This window comes from Eretmochelys imbricata, chromosome 4 (assembly GCF_965152235.1).
Source record: "Eretmochelys imbricata isolate rEreImb1 chromosome 4, rEreImb1.hap1, whole genome shotgun sequence".
Classification (NCBI taxonomy): Eukaryota; Metazoa; Chordata; order Testudines; family Cheloniidae; genus Eretmochelys; species Eretmochelys imbricata.
In genome coordinates this window covers 20,651,954-20,669,671 of record NC_135575.1, presented here as the reverse complement: position 1 = coordinate 20,669,671, position 17,718 = coordinate 20,651,954, and the positions used below count along the sequence as shown (strand labels likewise).

Genomic DNA, 17,718 nt, shown 5'->3' with positions numbered 1-17,718 from the left:
CTCCCCACCTAGCAAGCTGGCTTTTGTGAATTGCATCCTTAGGCACTTACCTCTCCCTATTCATTGTATAGGGAGCTTCGGCCCTTAAGTCTTCATGGTGGACTGCAGTGTTGTTCCTGGGACTTCCTAGACACCATAACCTTCAGTGTTGCCACACCTAAGTACCTTTGTAAATCCCAGCCTTAATCTCTGGGCTTCTATTTCCCCATCTATAAATTAGGATAATGATGTATAATTACTCCACAGGGTTGGTGTGAGCCTTACTCACTGTTTGTGTACTTCACGTTCTTCAGGTAGAAGGTTCTTTCGAAGTGTTGGCAATTGTTATTCCATAAATAATGATGTGTTATATTAGTAACAGGCTTGCTATCTAGCCAGTTTCCAACTGGCTTGGATGGTTTTTCTACTGCCTTGCTGGTTGCAGTTGGTTTTTTTTGTTCTCACCTGTAAGCTACTCACACATGCAGCAGCACAACTGGCTGTGCTGCAAACTTCTAACTACCACACCTGTCACATGGCTGGGAGTGCTGCCAGTGCCGCACCCAGGTCCTGCTCTGCGTGCTGGACCCTCTGCCTGCCCAAACCATGGAGGCTGAGGCTCCTGCTCCTCTTGGCAGTGGGAAAGATGGGATTGGGAAGCAGACAGATGGACCCAAGGCTTGCTATTACAGAGCAGCAAACAGTGGGAACCAGGGTGGGGAAGACAGGGGCTCCTGGGAAGGTATGGATGTAGGGGTTTATGGGCCAGGGGGTCAGTCTGATGGTGGTGGTGGTCACCTAAGAAGGGAAAAGGTGGATTGGGCTAGTGTGTGTGCAAGAACGCCAGAGAGGGGAAAGGAGGTCCGGTTGGTGGTAGCCAGGGGCAGTGGCCAGTTTTTCTGCATCTCAGAGGTGATGAAGAGTAAGAGAAAAGGAGATGGTTAAGAAGTGACCGTTGGTTTGAAAAGATTAATGGTAGCCAGGAGACTTTTGGGAATCAAACTTGTAACAGAAGGAAGGGGTGGCTTAAGAATGGAGAGATGCTCATTGTCCTGCCCTAGAGAAATGGAAATGAGTGGTGGGCACAGTCATAGGCTTTGCCAGCGACAGAAGGTTTCACTCCTGGAAGTTCGTAGGATGAGACACCAAGAATTCAGGGCAATGGCAAGGGAAAATCCAGCTCAGAGATGAAGGAAGCCAAGAGCAGTAGGGTGCATAGCAGGGAGATACAGGTTCAGCTTCCCCACAGGGAGCAGGAATTCAGTGCTGCCCACTGGTGACCTTACTGCAACGTTACTGATTGCTGGGCTTCTCCGTACAGGGCCAGCTCTTGCAATCCAGGCTACACACAGGCACCCGGCTCCCAGGGCAAACGCCAGGTCCCGGCTTGGAGGGGTGTGGGGAGAAAATGGCCAAGGGCCCCTGGGGCCCAGAGGGCTGCGCCATGGGAAGGCGCGAAGTCCCAGTGCGTTGTTGAAGGCAGGTATTGGCTGTAGGCTCTAAGGCCGTCGTCCCCCCCCGCCCCCGAGCACGGGGGGGGAGACACGGAGAACAGCGGGCAGCCAGGGCAGGCCTGGGGGGCGGTTAGGCGGCAGCGCGTGGCCAGGGCTTTGCGCCTACCGCCCGCGCGAGCCACCCACGACATGCAGGGGAGAAGCATCGCCGTTGCCGGCGGGGGGGGGAGCTCCCACACCGCGAGCCCCGCGGGGGTAGCGGAGAAGCCGCTCAAGCGGGGCTCAGGAGCTTGAGGCGAGGCGACTGAGCGTCTTCGCGCCCTTCAGGAGGCGGAGGCGCGGGCAGCAGAGGGGAAAACGGCTGCGCACGCGCAGTACTTCACGGCGGGACGGACGCCGAGACTGAGCGCCCCGACACCTAACGTCATCAGGCTGCGCGCGCGCCGCCGCCGCCGCCGCCGGGAGTGGGCAGCATGGCGGCCCTGGTAACACGGCTCTGCCGGGTCCCCGGAACTGCCGCCGGGCCCCTCCGCCTCCTCCGAGCCGGCTCCGCCCGCCCCGCCGCCGCGCTCGCTGTCCCGCCCCACGGCGCCCCCGGACCGCCGCTGGGCCTGGGCTGGGAGGCGGGGAGCGGGAGGCGGCCGCTGAGCTTCTCCGCGGCGGGGCTGGTGAGCTCGGCCCCCGGCCCGCTGCAGCCCTACCTGCGGCTCATGAGGCTGGACAAGCCCATCGGTGAGTCACGGCGGGGCGGGGCGGAGCAGACAGCCGCCTTCCGCTCCCGCGTGTGGGCTGGGCAGAGCCGGGGCTGGGGCCCCGGGTTCAGCTCCTCGCCCCGCCTGAGCCCGCGGGCCCGGCTGTCCAAGGTGCCGAGCAGCCAGGCGCAAGCGCTGTCCGCAGCGGTGGCTGAGGAAAGCCCCGCATTGCCAGGAGCTAGCCGTGGTCAACGGGTGGCTCAATGGACGATTGCTCTTCGTTCCTTCCCTCTGAAGCACCTGGCATTGGCCGTTATCGGGCGACAGGATGTTGGGCTAGGTGGAGAATTGGTCTGACCCAGTATGGCCATTCTTATGTTCCACAGCAGGCCTTGGTCCCCCCTCTCCTTGGGGAGTGATGTGCCTCTGTCTCACAGGGATGCTGTGAACTCAATGAAGGCTGCTGCAATTACTGGGGCCTTCAGGGGGAAGGAGTTATAGAAATGCAAAGTGCTGCTATAAAAATGGATTTCAGCAGCATTCACCTGCCAAGAGACTGCTGGATTGGCTGTCTGTGGCAAAGCTAAACTATCTACTGTAATACGTGTATCTAGTCTGTACAGTCCCTGATAATTTTTTTCAGTGGACAACTTTCAAAACCACCATCCTGCCGCAATCTAAAACTTCTTGTTGTTTGAGTCTCAAAAAAGACATTAGGTACAAACTGCCTTTTGAGTTTGAGAGCACTTTTCTTTACAAAAGAAATGCCAGTGTTTGTTTTACAAAAATCATGTTATAATAATACTTCATGCAACAGAAGTCTAGTAATATGAAACACTTAATCCATCCTTTTGTCCTGAATGTGGTTTACAGGTGATCTAGTACAGCACCACTCAAAGGATCAGGTGCTGACAGTTTGGTGCCCAGCAACACTGTACAATTATGGGAGGGGAAAATGTTTATCAAGGACAGTAGGGCAAATCTCTAAACTTGTGTATAGTGCCCTGGGATCTTTTATGTCTATGATTGCCATGTGGAAGCCTCTGCTCTCAGGGTAGCTAATTCACCTCCACAAGAGGTGGTAGCTATGTTGATGGGAGAAGCTCTTTTGTTGACATAGTGCTTTTTATATGGGTGATTAGGTAGGTATAACTAACTCACTAGGGATTGTGGATTTTTCACACACCTGAGCAATATAGTTATACCAATATAGGTCTGTAATGTAGACCTGGCCTTGTTATACCAATAAAATAAAAACCAGCAGGATCTTCTTAAAGGGAAAAAGGCAAAATACCACATTTATTGTGAATACAGAAAGAATCATAGTAAGCAGTTAGTTATAGCTATAACATTCCATTCAATCTCATATTTATTCACACATTCATTCATACAGACACACACACACAGGTTCTGCAAGGTTGTTATCATAGTTACCAGCCTTAGAGTTGCTCATGCCAAGCCACTGGCCAGGTGGCCTGGACATGAGGAGGGAGCAGGGCCTTGTCAGATGCTCATCTGATGCTCCTGGAAGTTAGTTTGCAGAATCAGACCCCAAAGTTCTCACTTTTTAGAGTCTATTTTTATAGGAATTTCTTCCTATGCCAGTCTGTGGGAATTGCTTCATCATGCTGTTGCTGAATCAATCAGCAGATAGCACATTCCTGACAGCTCCATGCTCCAAGATGACAGGTTTCAGAGTAACAGCCGTGTTAGTCTGTATTCGCAAAAAGAAAAGGAGTACTTGTGGCACCTTAGAGACTAACCAATTTATTTGAGCATGAGCTCACGAAAGCTCATGCTCAAATAAATTGGTTAGTCTCTAAGGTGCCACAAGTACTCCTTTTCTTTATGCTCCAAGATGTTATCTTGTTCTTTGGTTCTCCCATTCTTGAGGCTGTTGGGTGGATTCCAGTCTGCCCTCCGGGGGGGGTCCTCTGGTTATTTCCACTTGACGCCTTCTTCAGCTGATGGACACTGTATTCTTAGGCTGGCACCTCCCTGATCATTCAGTTATTATCCACACCAAGCATCCATCCACATACATCCTCTATCTCTATTTTAATCACAATTGTTAATACAACAAAAGGGCGGGGAGTCTCTGGGTGCTGTTTCTGTTGTTAGAGTATTGCTTTGAGTCTCTCTCTCTGTGAATTGCTTTGAGAACAGACTCTGTCTTAGAATGTACTAACACAATTAGCAGCTTGCAAGTTTCACACATAGAGGGAGAGAAACAGTACCAAAAACCAAGAGACCTCTTAATTAGTAGTACCCTGGAATTTAAACTATGGGGAATCAAACTCATTTATGATTTTAATACAGAACTTCTTTAATATGATCCAACAGCCTTACACAGAGCTCTTCTTCAGGTCTAGGAAACTTGCTCACAAGTTTAGACAAAGGCTATGTCTACACTAGCACTTGTGTCAGTCAGGGGTGTGCAAAAAAGGTTCATCAACAAAAGTGCCAGCGTGAACAAAGCTATGTCAGCGGGAGATGATCTCCTGCTGACATAGCTACTGCAGCTTGTTAAGGGTGACTTAATTATGCTGTCAGGAGAGTGGCTACACGGGACACCTTACAGCCTCGCAACTGCAATCGTACAACTGTGCCGCTGTAAGGTCCATAGTGGAGACATAGCCTAACATGTTAACACACATTTCAATGGACCTTTTAAGGTGAAGTGGCCCGTTAACACACCCCAGTGATAGGGGGTGTCAAGGTTCCTCCCCCACTCTGAACTCTAGGGTACAGATGTGGGGACCTGCATGAAAAACCTCCTAAGCTTATCTTTACCAGCTTAGGTCAAAACTTCCCCAAGGTACAAAATATTCCACCCGTTGTCCTTGGACTGGCCGCTACCACCACCAAACTAATACTGGTTACTGGGGAAGAGCTGTTTGGACGCGTCTTTCCCCCCAAAATACTTCCCAAAACCCTGCACCCCACTTCCTGGACAAGGTTTGGTAAAAAGCCTCACCAATTTGCATAGGTGACCACAAACCCAAACCCTTGGATCTGAGAACAATGAAAAAGCATTCAGTTTTTTACAAGAAGACTTTTAATAAAAAATAGAAGTAAATAGAAATAAAGAAATCCCCCCTGTAAAATCAGGATGGTAGATATCTTACAGGGTAATTAGATTCAAAAACATAGAGAACCCCTCTAGGCAAAACCTTAAGTTACAAAAAAGATACACAGACAGAAATAGTTATTCTATTCAGCACAATTCTTTTCTCAGCCATTTAATGAAATCATAATCTAACACATACCTAGCTAGATTACTTACTAAAAGTTCTAAGACTCCATTCTTGGTCTATCCCCGGCCAAGACGACTACAGACAGACACAGACCCTTTGTTTCTCTCCCTCCTCCCAGCTTTTGAAAGTATCTTGTCTCCTCATTGGTCATTTTGGTCAGGTGCCAGCGAGGTTACCTTTAGCTTCTTAACCCTTTACAGGTGAGAGGAGCTTTCCCCTGTCCAGGAGGGATTTCAAAGGGGTTTACCCTTCCCTTTATATTTATGACAGGGGGAAAGAAGGGTTGTTTTATAGATTGTTGTAATAAGCCAGAAATCCACTATCCTCTATTCTTGATAGAAGGATTGCAATTTATTTGTTCAGGTTAAACGGTCAATTAGTCAGTGGGTCATGTGACATTTGGAACATAAAATATTTTACAGATTGGCTAGACAATTCATATAAACTCAGGAGACAAATCCATTTTGGAATATGTCCTTGTGAACAATTGTAAAGGTCGTTAAATATTTGGTTTCAATAGAGATGTGGAACAAGGTATGCATCACATCTTATGTTCTCTGTAATGGCTGATTTTATAGCTACTGTTCAAACACTGCATTCCCTCCATGGTTGAGTTTTCTGTTTTTATTGGGAAAATAGATAAAGCGTCTTTATATTCAACATTTCAATCAAAAAGAAGAAGAAAAAGAAAAGTAAAGGAGCACAATCAAATTGTGGAACTGCAGCACCTTGCACAGATAACCATCTTAGCCGTCTCTTAGCTTTGGTGTTGCAGTTTTAGAAGTTTTTAATTAGTAATTCAACACTTATTTACCTTTTGTGGCATGCTAAAGAGTAATTCCATTTAAAATTTCTCTTTTTCTAATCTCTTTCTAATTCATTTTTCTAGGAACGTGGCTGTTGTATTTGCCGTGCACATGGAGTATAGGCTTGGCAGCAGAGCCAGGCTGTTTTCCAGACTGGTATATGCTGTCACTGTTTGGTACTGGAGCGGTCCTGATGCGTGGAGCAGGCTGCACAATTAATGACATGTGGGATCGGGACTATGACAAAAAGGTAGAGAAAGCTGCAGGGACTTGAAAAGAACAGACAGGCTCCTCTTAATGTTTGATGAGTAAGTAAATTGCTGGCCTTTTTTTGAAGTAAGCCCTCTTTTGTCTTTCACCAAGAGAAACTGGTTGTTTGTCTGGTAGAAATACAGGCTTGTCTGATTAAGACTACTTCCAAGTAATCTTTTTTTTTTTTTCCTCCTGGTTTAGAAGTCATATACTAAGTAATCTGATGTTTACCATTCATCTTTGAAGGGTAAAGGTGACTTTCTTTTTTGTATAGCAAAGAGCACAAGTAGTAAAGCAGTAGTGGTTCTTTGTTTTCTAGATAATTTGTATGTAGGATAAGGTACATCAGATAGTTACAGTGTAATCAGAGCTTAATCAAAATAAATCCACTTCTAGTAATATTTTCCTAAAAACTGAGCAAAACCAATTGACATGCTTCTTTTAACCTCACTAGCCATTCTCTATCCAAGAATTATTAGGTGATTTTATACTCCCTTAATTAAACTGGTGGCTATAATAATGTACCCTAGATAAAAATGAGCTTTTTGTAATGTCAACTTGCAATTTCCTCAATAATTTTACACTAAGGGCATGTCTTCACTGGCAACATTAAAGCGCTGCCGTGACAGCGCTTTAACGTGGCTTGTGTAGTCGCGGCAGAGTGCTGGGAGACCTCTAAGACCCAGCGCTCTAAAAAAACGACCTCCGCGAGGGGAGTAGCTACCAGCACTGTTGCACTGTCTACACTGGCACTTTATAGCACTGAAACCTGCAGCGCTCAGTGGGGTGTTTTTTCACACCCCTGAGGGAGAAAGTTGCAGCGCTGTAAAGTGCCCTAAGAGAAGACTGGATAATTTGACACTGTTGTGTTCCTGGTGTGTGGTAATAAAAGCTGCTTCTGTTATGGAGTCACTTGTACAATTGGGGCCTAAATACAACAAAATAATGAACCTGCTTGAAATTGACAAGAATGTGATTTGATTAACAGTAAGGAGTTTAAAATTCATTTAGAACATTATTTTACAAGTACAACCTCAGACAGCTGTCTTCCAGAGCGGGTTGGGGGTGTTTCAGTGGTGGTATGTCTAGTTAGTGGTCATTTTGTTGATTTCCTGACTAAAACATCCCTTGCTTTGTCTTACTGACGGCTGAATTTTTCTTGAATGTTAGAGTTAAATTAGTGCAGCCATTTTTGAGTTGCATGAAGGCGAAGATAGTTTCTATGGCCCCCAAAATATTTTTTTATTGTGTCTCACTTAAACTGCAGATCTATAAATTTCTAACTTGGCATAATTGTAGTCTTAACTGAGAGAGGAAAATCAAGCCAAACTTAAAGGAAAATACTTAGTATTTTTAAAGTGTGCACAAAGAACACTTGATAAATGTTTAGAGCGCTGTAAGCAGGTGGCATTCTTACCTGGCTCTCAGAGTACATTTGTTCTGTATAAAGTGTAAAACTTAATAAAACCAAACCCCAGGTGGGGTTTGGTGTTATTAATTTAAATAATGTAAATTCAGCCTCAACTTTCCCAAACTTGGTTGCTCCTAGAGTTTTCCCTGCTGACCTCTCTGCCCCTGAAAGAGGTTCCTTTGCCTTCTAATTAAATCTATCTGCTAGTATGACCAGGGATGACTATACAGCATCCTTATGTAGGGTTCAAGCATTTAAATTCAGGATGAGTCAACAGAAGGAGCCCTGTAACTATTTATAATCCTAGAATCATCCACCCTATTACAAAAAGAAAAAGAGTACTTGTGGCACCTTAGAGACTAACCAATTTATTTGAGCATGAGCTTTCGTGACCTACAGCTCACTTCATCGGATGCAGTGAGCTGTAGCTCATGAAAGCTTATGCTCAAATAAATTTGTTAGTCTCTAAGGTGCAACAAGTACTCCTTTTCTTTTTGCAAATACAGACTAACACGGCTGCTACTGTGCACCCTATTACAAACATCTTTGTACAGAAACACTTAAAATGTTTGAACAAAATTGCTCTTAAAATAGGGATATTCAGTGCAAAAAGTTAATTTCTCAATATTGCACTGAGCACACAAAGAATAAAATTCAAATCTATACTTTCTACAGTAGCTCTAATTCAGCCTCATTACACATAATCCTGCTTTCATTTTTAAAATGCTCCATATTTTAGTAGAAGATTTTAATGTTTATTCGTAAATATGTACCATATACAGGATGTGAAATGTGGTAGAGGTAATATTGGTGTCGGAACCTTAACTTTTGAATTCCCTGACTCGTGGGCTTAATTTTTCCACCTTACTTTGCATTAAGAACTTTGCATTAAGATATAATGTGTATTTTAACTCACTGTATTGGATTTAGTATTGAAACTATTCTTTTTTTAGGTTTTAAGAACAGCAAGTCGACCAATAGCTGTTGGAGATATCTCAACTTTTCAGTCCTTCGTTTTTCTTGGGGGACAGCTTAGCTTGGCTTTGTGTGTCCTTCTGTGTCTAAATTACTATAGGTAATGTATATGTGATCTTTTATTCTTACACTATTTCGCTACCAGGCTAAAGCTAAGTGTGATGAATTTCAACAGACAAGGCAGTTTTTTGAGAAAGCAACCAAATCCATGGTTTTAGAATGAAATAATACTTTCAGTCTTAACTACAGCGTCACTCCTCTGATACTACAGTTGTTACACTAATAAAAATGATAGCAACAGGATCTTGTAAGAGGGACAAGGCAAATTGCCACGTTTATTGTAAATACAACAACATATTCCTATATGCAATGTCTATATAGATCCATTCACACACACAGACATTCACACACAGGTTCTACAAAAAGGTTGTTAGAGTTACCAGCCTAGACATTGCTCGTGCCAAGTCACTGGCCAGGTGGCCTGGACACGAGAGTGGAGCCGAGTCATTGTCAGATGCGCATCCGATGCTCTTGGAGCGTGGTCGTAGAACCAAAGAGCACAGTCCATGGACCCAATTTTTATAGGTCTCTGGTTCAGTACAAGTCTATGGAAGTTGCTTTATCATGCTGAATTTACAATTGAGATGACCATCAATCAACAGGTGGTACATTCATGACGGCTCTATGATGGCTAGGTGTTATCTTCTTGTTCTTCCTTGATGCGTTTTGGGTCTCCGTGGGTCATCCGGTTATCTCCACTTTGCATATTCTTCGGCCAATCGATACCAAGGTTGAAATTCTTAGGATTAGGCTGGCACCATTTACTAACCAATTATTTCCCTGCTTCAGGCTCTCAATTCCATGCACTCATCATTCATTCTTTTACTTAACAACACAATCTATGACTCTTGATTCATTTAACAAGTTTTGTCCCACTATCTATTTTTCCCTCTTTGGATACCAAGATTTACATAGGCATGACAAGGAGCCCCTGCGGGGGAAGAGCATTAGGGTGTTGCTTCAAAGAACAGCATTGTTTTCTCAAAGTTCTTATCACTTTCCAGCACAGACTCTTCGTCCTGTACCAGCCTGAAATATTTAGCACTTTGGCCTTGCATTTGTTACAGAGTGAAATTCAACAGCATGGAACTGATGTTCATACCTTTTGACAATACCTATAAACTCTTTTGTCTATCTTTATTTCTGCTACTACATAATTATAATTCTATCATACTTATATAACTTTGAGGGCGACCCAACACAGTATTGTTTCTTAGACCAGGGAATAAAGAGAGTACAATAGAATTATTTAAAGTAAACCATATAAAGTATCTTAATGAACTTCTTTTATTACAGTATTGCCCTAGGAGCAGCCTCTCTGTCTCTTGTGATCACTTATCCCCTGATGAAGAGAATCACATATTGGCCACAGTTGGTTTTGGGTGAGCTTCAAAATTGCTAGTTTCTCTTCTTTCAGATGTAATTTTTTTTTTTTAGTGTTCTGGCAAAATCGTAATAGTTGAACTTAAATATCAATGAAGTTGCCTGAAACTACAAATAAGGTCATTGGTATGTTCCACATTTCTTAAACGTTTAGTAAAATACTTGGAGTTTCTTTCCCTCATGTAGTTCCTCCTTTCCCCATACTCTGGTGCTGAGAAATAATCCATTTGTCAACTGAGTACCAAGTGGGAGATGTGGGACATTTTTCTCCCAGCCTCCGGAAATTTTTCTTAAATATGTATTTCATCCTGTATTACAATCTTAAACATTTAAATTAACTCGGGTAAACAGATGCATTGCACTGTATTCCAGCTTGACCCAGTGTGGTGTCCTACCTTAAAATTTTTGTTTCATATATTTTTTCCACTTTTAGTAATCACTTTTAATATCTTCCACCTTTAGTAACCAGCACTGTTGTCTGCTCTGTTCTCCTTCCATTTTTCTTCTTTAACAGTTCTCTAGAAAGAACAAATATTAAGCTTAAGGCCTGACATTTAAGAACATGCTTAACTTGAGATATATGGGTAGTCCTGCTGACTTCATTGGGACTAGTCACATCTACAACTGTTTGCAAGATGGGTGTGTATGTCTGTTAGTTAAATCAAATTTAATTTAGAGAAAGACTGTGTTGCTATTTATACTGTGTGATACGTGGTACTTAGATTTATTGTTACTCCGTTGAAAATTTGTATGTAAATGTTATAAACCCAATGTGATATACATTTAAGATTTTATAACCATTCATGTGGCTTATCTTTGTTTTTTTCTTGGTTGAACACTCACTGCACTCTTCTGAAATTTTAAAAAAGAAGAAAAAAAAGTAAAAAGAGAAAACATTGCACACTGCAATGTACTGATAACAGCTCAGCTGTCTGCCCTTCAGATACCATATGGTTTCTGTGTTACTGTCCCTAATAGAAGCAGTTAGCCAGCGTCCTTGTCAGTGTTCTCACCAAATATTTCAGAGACTGGAGTGTTAGTCACTTTCCTTCTGCTGCAGATGCAAGAAAAGCATGGAAACCCAAGGATTGGTAGAAGGGAGATGAGTGGTGTTTCCTACTTTGATCAGCACTCCTGTTTTCCCATATAACTCCTTTCTTTTCCCATGAGAAAATAATAGAATAATACTCCCTTTTCCCCCATCCTCCTGTAAGAGTTCAGTGTTTCTGGGTTCATAGATTCCAAGACCAGAATGGACCATTGTGATAATCTAGTCTGACCTTGTATATAACATAGGACATAAAACTTCCCCAAAATAATTTGTAGGGCATGTTTTCTGGAAAAATATCCAATATTGATTTTAAAATTGTCAGTGAGGGAGAATCCACCATGACCCTTGATAAATGATTCCATTGGTTAATTACCCTCACTGTTAAAAGTGTACGTTGTGATTTCCAGTCTGAATTTGTCTAGCGTCAGCCTCCAGCCATTGGATCGTTATACCTGTCTCTGGCAGATTGAAGAGTCTATTATCAAATACTTGTTCCACACGTGGGTACTTGTCATCAATGTTGTTATAGCTATGTCGGTCCCAGGATATTAAAGAGACAAGGTGGGTGAGGTGATGGCTTTTACTGGAGCAGCTTTTGTTGGTGGGAGAGACAATGTGTGTTGTTTAGCTGTGATGCTCTGAGTAAGTTTCCTAGACCTGAAGAAGAGCTCTCTCTCACCAACAGAAGTTGGTCCAATAAAAGATATTACCTCACCCACCTTAAGTCTCTAGACTTTAAGCAAGTCACCCCTTAATCTTCTCTTTGTTAAGCTCAAGGAGCTCAATCTATTTAGCTTGTCACTGTAAGGCATGTTTCCTAATCCTTTAATCATTCTTGTGGCTCTTCCTTGAACCCCTTCTCCAATTTATCAACATCCTTTATGAATTGTGGGCACCACAGCTGGACACAGTACTGTAGCAGCGGTCTCACCAGAGCCAAATACAAAACTAAAATAACCTCCCCAGTCCTGTTCAAGTTTCCTCTGCTTATGCATCCAGGGATTGCACTAGACCTTGGGCCGCAGTGTTGCACTGGGAGCTCACGTTCAGCTGAATATCCCCACAACTCCCAAATCTTTTTCAGAGTCACTGCTTCCCAGGAGAGAGTCCCCCATCCTGTAAGTGTGTAGGGATTAAAAATCAAAAACCACACAGATGCTTGAGTGTCAAATGTTGATGAAAAATATAATTTAGATTGTTCCTGACTCTTACATTTTAGAACCCTATAATTCAGTATATTTTTCTTATTTCTGTTACTTACAGGACTTACGTTTAATTGGGGAGCCTTACTTGGGTGGTCTGCCATCAAAGGTTCATGTGATTGGTCCGTGTGTTTGCCTCTGTACTTCTCTGGAGTTATGTGGACGTTGATATATGACACTATCTATGCACATCAGGTGAAGTAATGACATTGACTGTTAACTTTCTCACTGTGTGTGTATTTATATATATAAAACTCACTACTTTGGACTTGCATGGCACTACTAATCTTCCCACTGCAATCAGAAGATTTAAAACCTAGAAATGCTTTTAAGAGATTTTTCTCTTATCCACTAGTTTTCACCCCGCTAATTACCCTGTCATCCCATGTTTTTCTGCTCACTGTACTATCTGTGTAAATTAGTTTATGCATGTCCCTGAGTAGAGCCCTTACTGTTAAAGTGCCGTGTATATCTAGGTATGGCACAGTCAATAATAGCAGTCAAATGCTAGGCAGCTTTGAGAACCAGGCTGTTTATTTAGGTGCCTAAAATGGATTTAGGAGCCTAACATTAGACACCTGTTCTTGAAAACCTTGGCCTTAAGGCACAGCCTTTTCTATGACATCTCTAAAACTACTTTCCCCACCCATGGCTTCTCAACTTGTGAATTGCTAGGGGTATTATGTTTTTTCTAATAACCTTCTTTATTCTAGGATAAAAAAGATGACATGGTCATTGGTGTGAAATCAACAGCACTACGGTTCAATGAAAACACAAAGCAGTGGCTCAGTGGCTTCAGTGTTGCAATGCTCGTGGGTCTGAGTGTGGCAGGAATAAACTGTGATCAGACTTTCCTCTATTACACAGCTGTGGCTACCATCAGTGCTCACTTAGCTCACCAGGTTTGATCTTATTTTTGTACTTCTTTTCTAAGTGGAAGCTCTAGTTTACAAATCCTGTATCAGTTTACCTAAAATATTCAGCCATCTTGTCTCAGACTGCTGCAGCAAAAAGAGGGCTTTTCAATAACAGCTGCAGGCAAGTCTGTCTTTATATACCTAAGCATATAGCAGTCCTCTCCTAATGTGTTTAATGTAGCCATCACCATGGCATTTGGATGCGTACCTTAGAGTACATAATAGGGTAGAACCTCAGAGTTTCAAACACCTCGGGAATGGAAGTTGTTTGTTACTGAAATGTTTGTAACTCTGAACAGAACATTATGGCGGTTCTTTCAAAAGTTCACAACTGAATAGTGACTTAATACAGCTTTGAAACTTTACTATGCAGAAGCAAAATGTGGCCTCCCCTTTATTTTTTTTAGTAGTTTACATTTAATACTGTACTATATTTGCTTTTTTCTTTTCCTCTGCTCCTGCTGCTGCCTGATTGTGTACTTCTGGTTCCAAATGAGGTGTGTGGTTGACTGGTCAGTTTGTAACTCTGGTGTTCGTTACTCTGAGATTCTACTATACATTAGGATCATTCGCTTAAATTAAAAGGTGTATAAAGGTTAATGAGGGGAAACTAAATGGCCCAATGGCTTGGCAATGGACGCAGAATCTTTAAGTGGGGTTATGCTCTGAAAAACAGCCATGGAAAAATGGCATTGTTGTTTTTGTCTCCCAGGAACTCAATGAAATTGGCACCGCTTACAAATGAATACATGTTTTCTAACTGCAAGCCCTGCAAACTCAGTCTGGGATCTGAAAGGCAGTTTGGGTTCCTTTTGTCTCATACTTTATCAACAACTGCAAATATCCTACAATTATAATTTAGTTAACAATTCTGTGAAAGTGCCCGCCAGGAAGCAGTCCAGTTCGCTGTCTCGTACCTATATTGGTTTTAGTGATCTGATGAGTAAAATGTAGTAAAAATCCAACTTGCTTAAATCAATGGAATGAGCAGCTAGGACTCAGAATAAACAAAATGAGTAGGTGTCATTTTTATATACTCACATTTCTTATTTTTAAGTTGAATCATCAGTTCATATCCAGACCTGGCTTGTAGTGATTGTAAGTGGTCTGTAGAAAATAAGCTGGTGGTCTCAGTAGTAAACTGGTGGTAATAGAAGTGTAGAGGTAGTTCTTGGTAATAGAGAAGTGTCCATATCCCAGCTGGCAGCCTTGTGAGTAGTCAAGAAGCTAAGAATATAATTGGCGTGGAGCCTGATCTATGATCTCCCCCACATCAGGGTTGTGAGGTGCATTGGGGTGATGTGAAGAAGCTTGCACATCTGATACTGGAGCTGTATTCTATGGATAGATTTCATTCTCTCTGACTGCTGGCCTGGCATCTTTCATGAGCACTAAATTCCCTCTTTCTAATTGTGCAAATATTGAATGGCCAGAATTCCCTTACATGGCAGTCGGCACAGCATGAGAACTTCTGTTCTCCAGACCAGGTGGGCTTGGATATTTGAGAATGAAAACATAAGACTCTGTGGGGAGGGCAGTATAGAACAGTTATGAAGAACAACGTAACCGATCATTTGTCCCTGTGCCCAGTACAGCAAATGCATACGCAGAAGTGATATTAGGAAGGTATTTAGGTATTCAACTGTCTTTAGTTTGGTAGCTGTTATGATCTTTTTCAAAAAGCTAATTGCAGTCGTCTTTTGCTATTCATTCAGTCCTCTTTCATCTCTTTTCCCACATGCCCTCCTCTTGCACTTGCTTCTCTGTTGCTTGGTCATCATCCTGTTTTGTACCCTGAACATCCCACTGGCAGCTCATGTTTTCTCTCATCATTTTAAGTAGCAGTGGCCCACAGTGGAGGCAACTAGGCTGGCTAAACCTTATTTCCAGCTGCTGTTGCAGGTCTCCTGGGAGTTTTCTTTGGATGACAATTTGAGAACCCCTTTCCTGTGAACTCTTGTATTCTTATGTGTGTGTTTGTATTGAATCTTTGAGCCAGATTTTTAAAGGTACAGATAATACACTGTGCACCTATTGTCTGTATCTTTTGGTGCTTAAATACCTTGAAAAATCTGGTCCTTAGTATCCATACATGTTACTCATTCTCTGTACCTTTCTGATATATCTTCATCCATTTGTCAAGCGCATTTAGGCAGACCTCTGTGTCTGTATCTAATCCAGTGCAGGCACCGAAGTTAGCCTGTGTGGAGCTCGTTGTGAGTCCCTTGAGGTAGGGACGTGTGTCTTTTCTGAAGTGTCTGGCATGTTTGTGGTACTATAGATAATAACAAAAGAACATTATATTGTACTTTCACAGATTTACACTTTGGACATACACAAACCTGAAGACTGTTGGAAGAAGTTTACCTCTAACCGCACAGTTGGACTTCTACTTTTCATAGGGATTGTAACTGGAAATTTAAGGAAAAGAAAAAATCCCAAAGAAATGAATGCAATCAACCCTGATATTTAGTCTTCATTTTAAAAAGATACTGTATTCAAAAGTGAAAGCACCTTATCCACAACTGCTACTAGTTTTGTTTAATTAAAGTATTTGGCCAAAGAGTCTGTTTTTAAGAAGGTACTTTAGCAAACAGGATTATTGTTAGTGTGTGCCTTGTGAATACACTTTAAAGACTGAACTAGCAGTGGTCTTGACAACTAAGCTTCTCAGCTGCTTGTGATGATCTTTTATTGTAAAATCCCTGTCCTTCCTCTTGCAAGGAATCTTTTGTAAAATATTGGCTACTGCCCTGGCAGTCTGTAACACTCACAGTAGGTTTCTCAGAGGTCATGTGAAAATGTAGTAATTTTGTAATGTAAAATAAAGCCCTGCTGTGTGAAGCTTTCATGGTTTGATTTTTGCAGCAGTTTTTTGCATGAAATATTTAGCTCCAGTAAAGCATTTTTTATCCTGACAAGTTTAGAAGCATTTATATTTTGGTTCGGGGTAATAAGTGGAAGAATGACTTGGAAAATTCTCCTGTAGTTCCCTGTGTGATTGGCCAGCTATCATTCGAAGCCATGTGGAAATGCTTTCCTGGAATCTATTCATGGGCCTCAATTTTTTCCTTTTTTAAATCCCTTTTGAAAACAAACTTCTGCAGCATTGCTTAGACAAAGTGAGCTGATCTGCCAAGAACTAGTGATTGGAATATGGGCTGTATATAAAAACAAACCCAAAATAGCCCAGAACTATTAAAAAGCATACATTGCCATTCAAGTTGTTTGATGTTACAAATCTAATTGTGTCTTACTTTCACACCTTTGTGTTTATTACTCTTGAAGATTGTAAGATTTCCAGAGGAAGGACTTGTCTTTCCCTGTGTTCTGTAAAGCCTCTAACATGCTTTTGGGCACAGTAAAAGTAATAATGGGATGACAAATATGTAGGTGAGAACTACTTAGTATTTTTATTTGTTTCTACTATGAATTACATCATTTAGTGGGTGGTCTAACAGTTCTTTTATTGGCTCTTAATTCAGGGCTGTATCCTGCAAGGTTCTGGGTGCGTTAATATTCTGTTGAAGTCAAAGGGTTGAGGGTGGTCAGCCTCTCACAGGAGTAAGTTCATTGATTGTGACTTTCAGTAGTGCGTGATTTACAAGTGAAGCTGCTCAGCCAGCCTGTCATTCCCTCAGTAATTAAACTATCTAAAGAGAATGTACTGTGTAACTTCTGGAGTTAGTTTGTATATAAGGAACAGCAGACACACCTATTACAGGAAAATGGCTGAGTCACTTCCCTGGCATTTCTTTTAGATGAGGCAGGTGTAGTTTCCGGAAGTAATGAGCTCTGACAGTTCTTGTAAGTAAGGCACCACATGCTCAACCAAGTTCTTGTGGGCAAACCACTGCCCCCACATAGAGTCCCATTGAAACCACTAGCCCATTGGTCCACGGATCTGTTTGCACTGAGTTCATTGCAGGCTTAGGCCTGACTGTTGTTTTTATAAGTTTTCCATCTTACTTTTATCAATCTTTTGTTAATTATTTTTTCCTCAAAACAAAGTAATTTTCTCTTACTCTTTGAACAAACAAAATATTTTAAGCAAAAGGTAAACAAATTAAGAATCTTATTCACTAAGGATGCATTTTTCAATCAAGTCATACATAACATGTCTCCAAGTATTTCAGTATATTTTAGCAACTCATGACAGTTTTGTTTTTCCTGGTGGCTTTTAGTTGTTTGGGCAAAATTTTTTCTAAAGATAGGTAAATTCTATCTTGTCCTCTGTTTGTTCTGTGTTTTTTAAAATATTAAGTGGTGTGTGCTCTAG

The 17,718-nt window shown here is 42.1% G+C and overlaps 1 protein-coding gene across 1 annotated transcript; it reads left to right on the top strand.

Annotated features, from left to right (window-relative positions):
* Positions 1-1,877: 1,877 nt before the first annotated feature.
* On the top strand, positions 1,878-16,290 carry COQ2 (coenzyme Q2, polyprenyltransferase). The gene is made up of 7 exons (XM_077814969.1): positions 1,878-2,165; positions 6,272-6,438; positions 8,805-8,926; positions 10,183-10,268; positions 12,584-12,717; positions 13,236-13,424; positions 15,757-16,290. The coding sequence occupies exons 1-7, from the start codon at positions 1,907-1,909 to the stop codon at positions 15,910-15,912; spliced, it is 1,113 nt and encodes a 370-aa protein (XP_077671095.1). The 5' UTR covers positions 1,878-1,906; the 3' UTR covers positions 15,913-16,290.
* Positions 16,291-17,718: the final 1,428 nt, after the last annotated feature.

Excerpts from the sequence above, each read along its gene's own strand:
- COQ2 (XM_077814969.1), top strand. The coding sequence starts at position 1,907 with ATGGCGGCCCTGGTAACACGGCTCTGCCGGGTCCCCGGAACTGCCGCC. Across the intron at positions 8,927-10,182 it reads CTGTGTCTAAATTACTATAG|TATTGCCCTAGGAGCAGCCT; the intron begins GTAATGTATATG and ends CTTTTATTACAG. Across the intron at positions 10,269-12,583 it reads TTGGCCACAGTTGGTTTTGG|GACTTACGTTTAATTGGGGA; the intron begins GTGAGCTTCAAA and ends TGTTACTTACAG.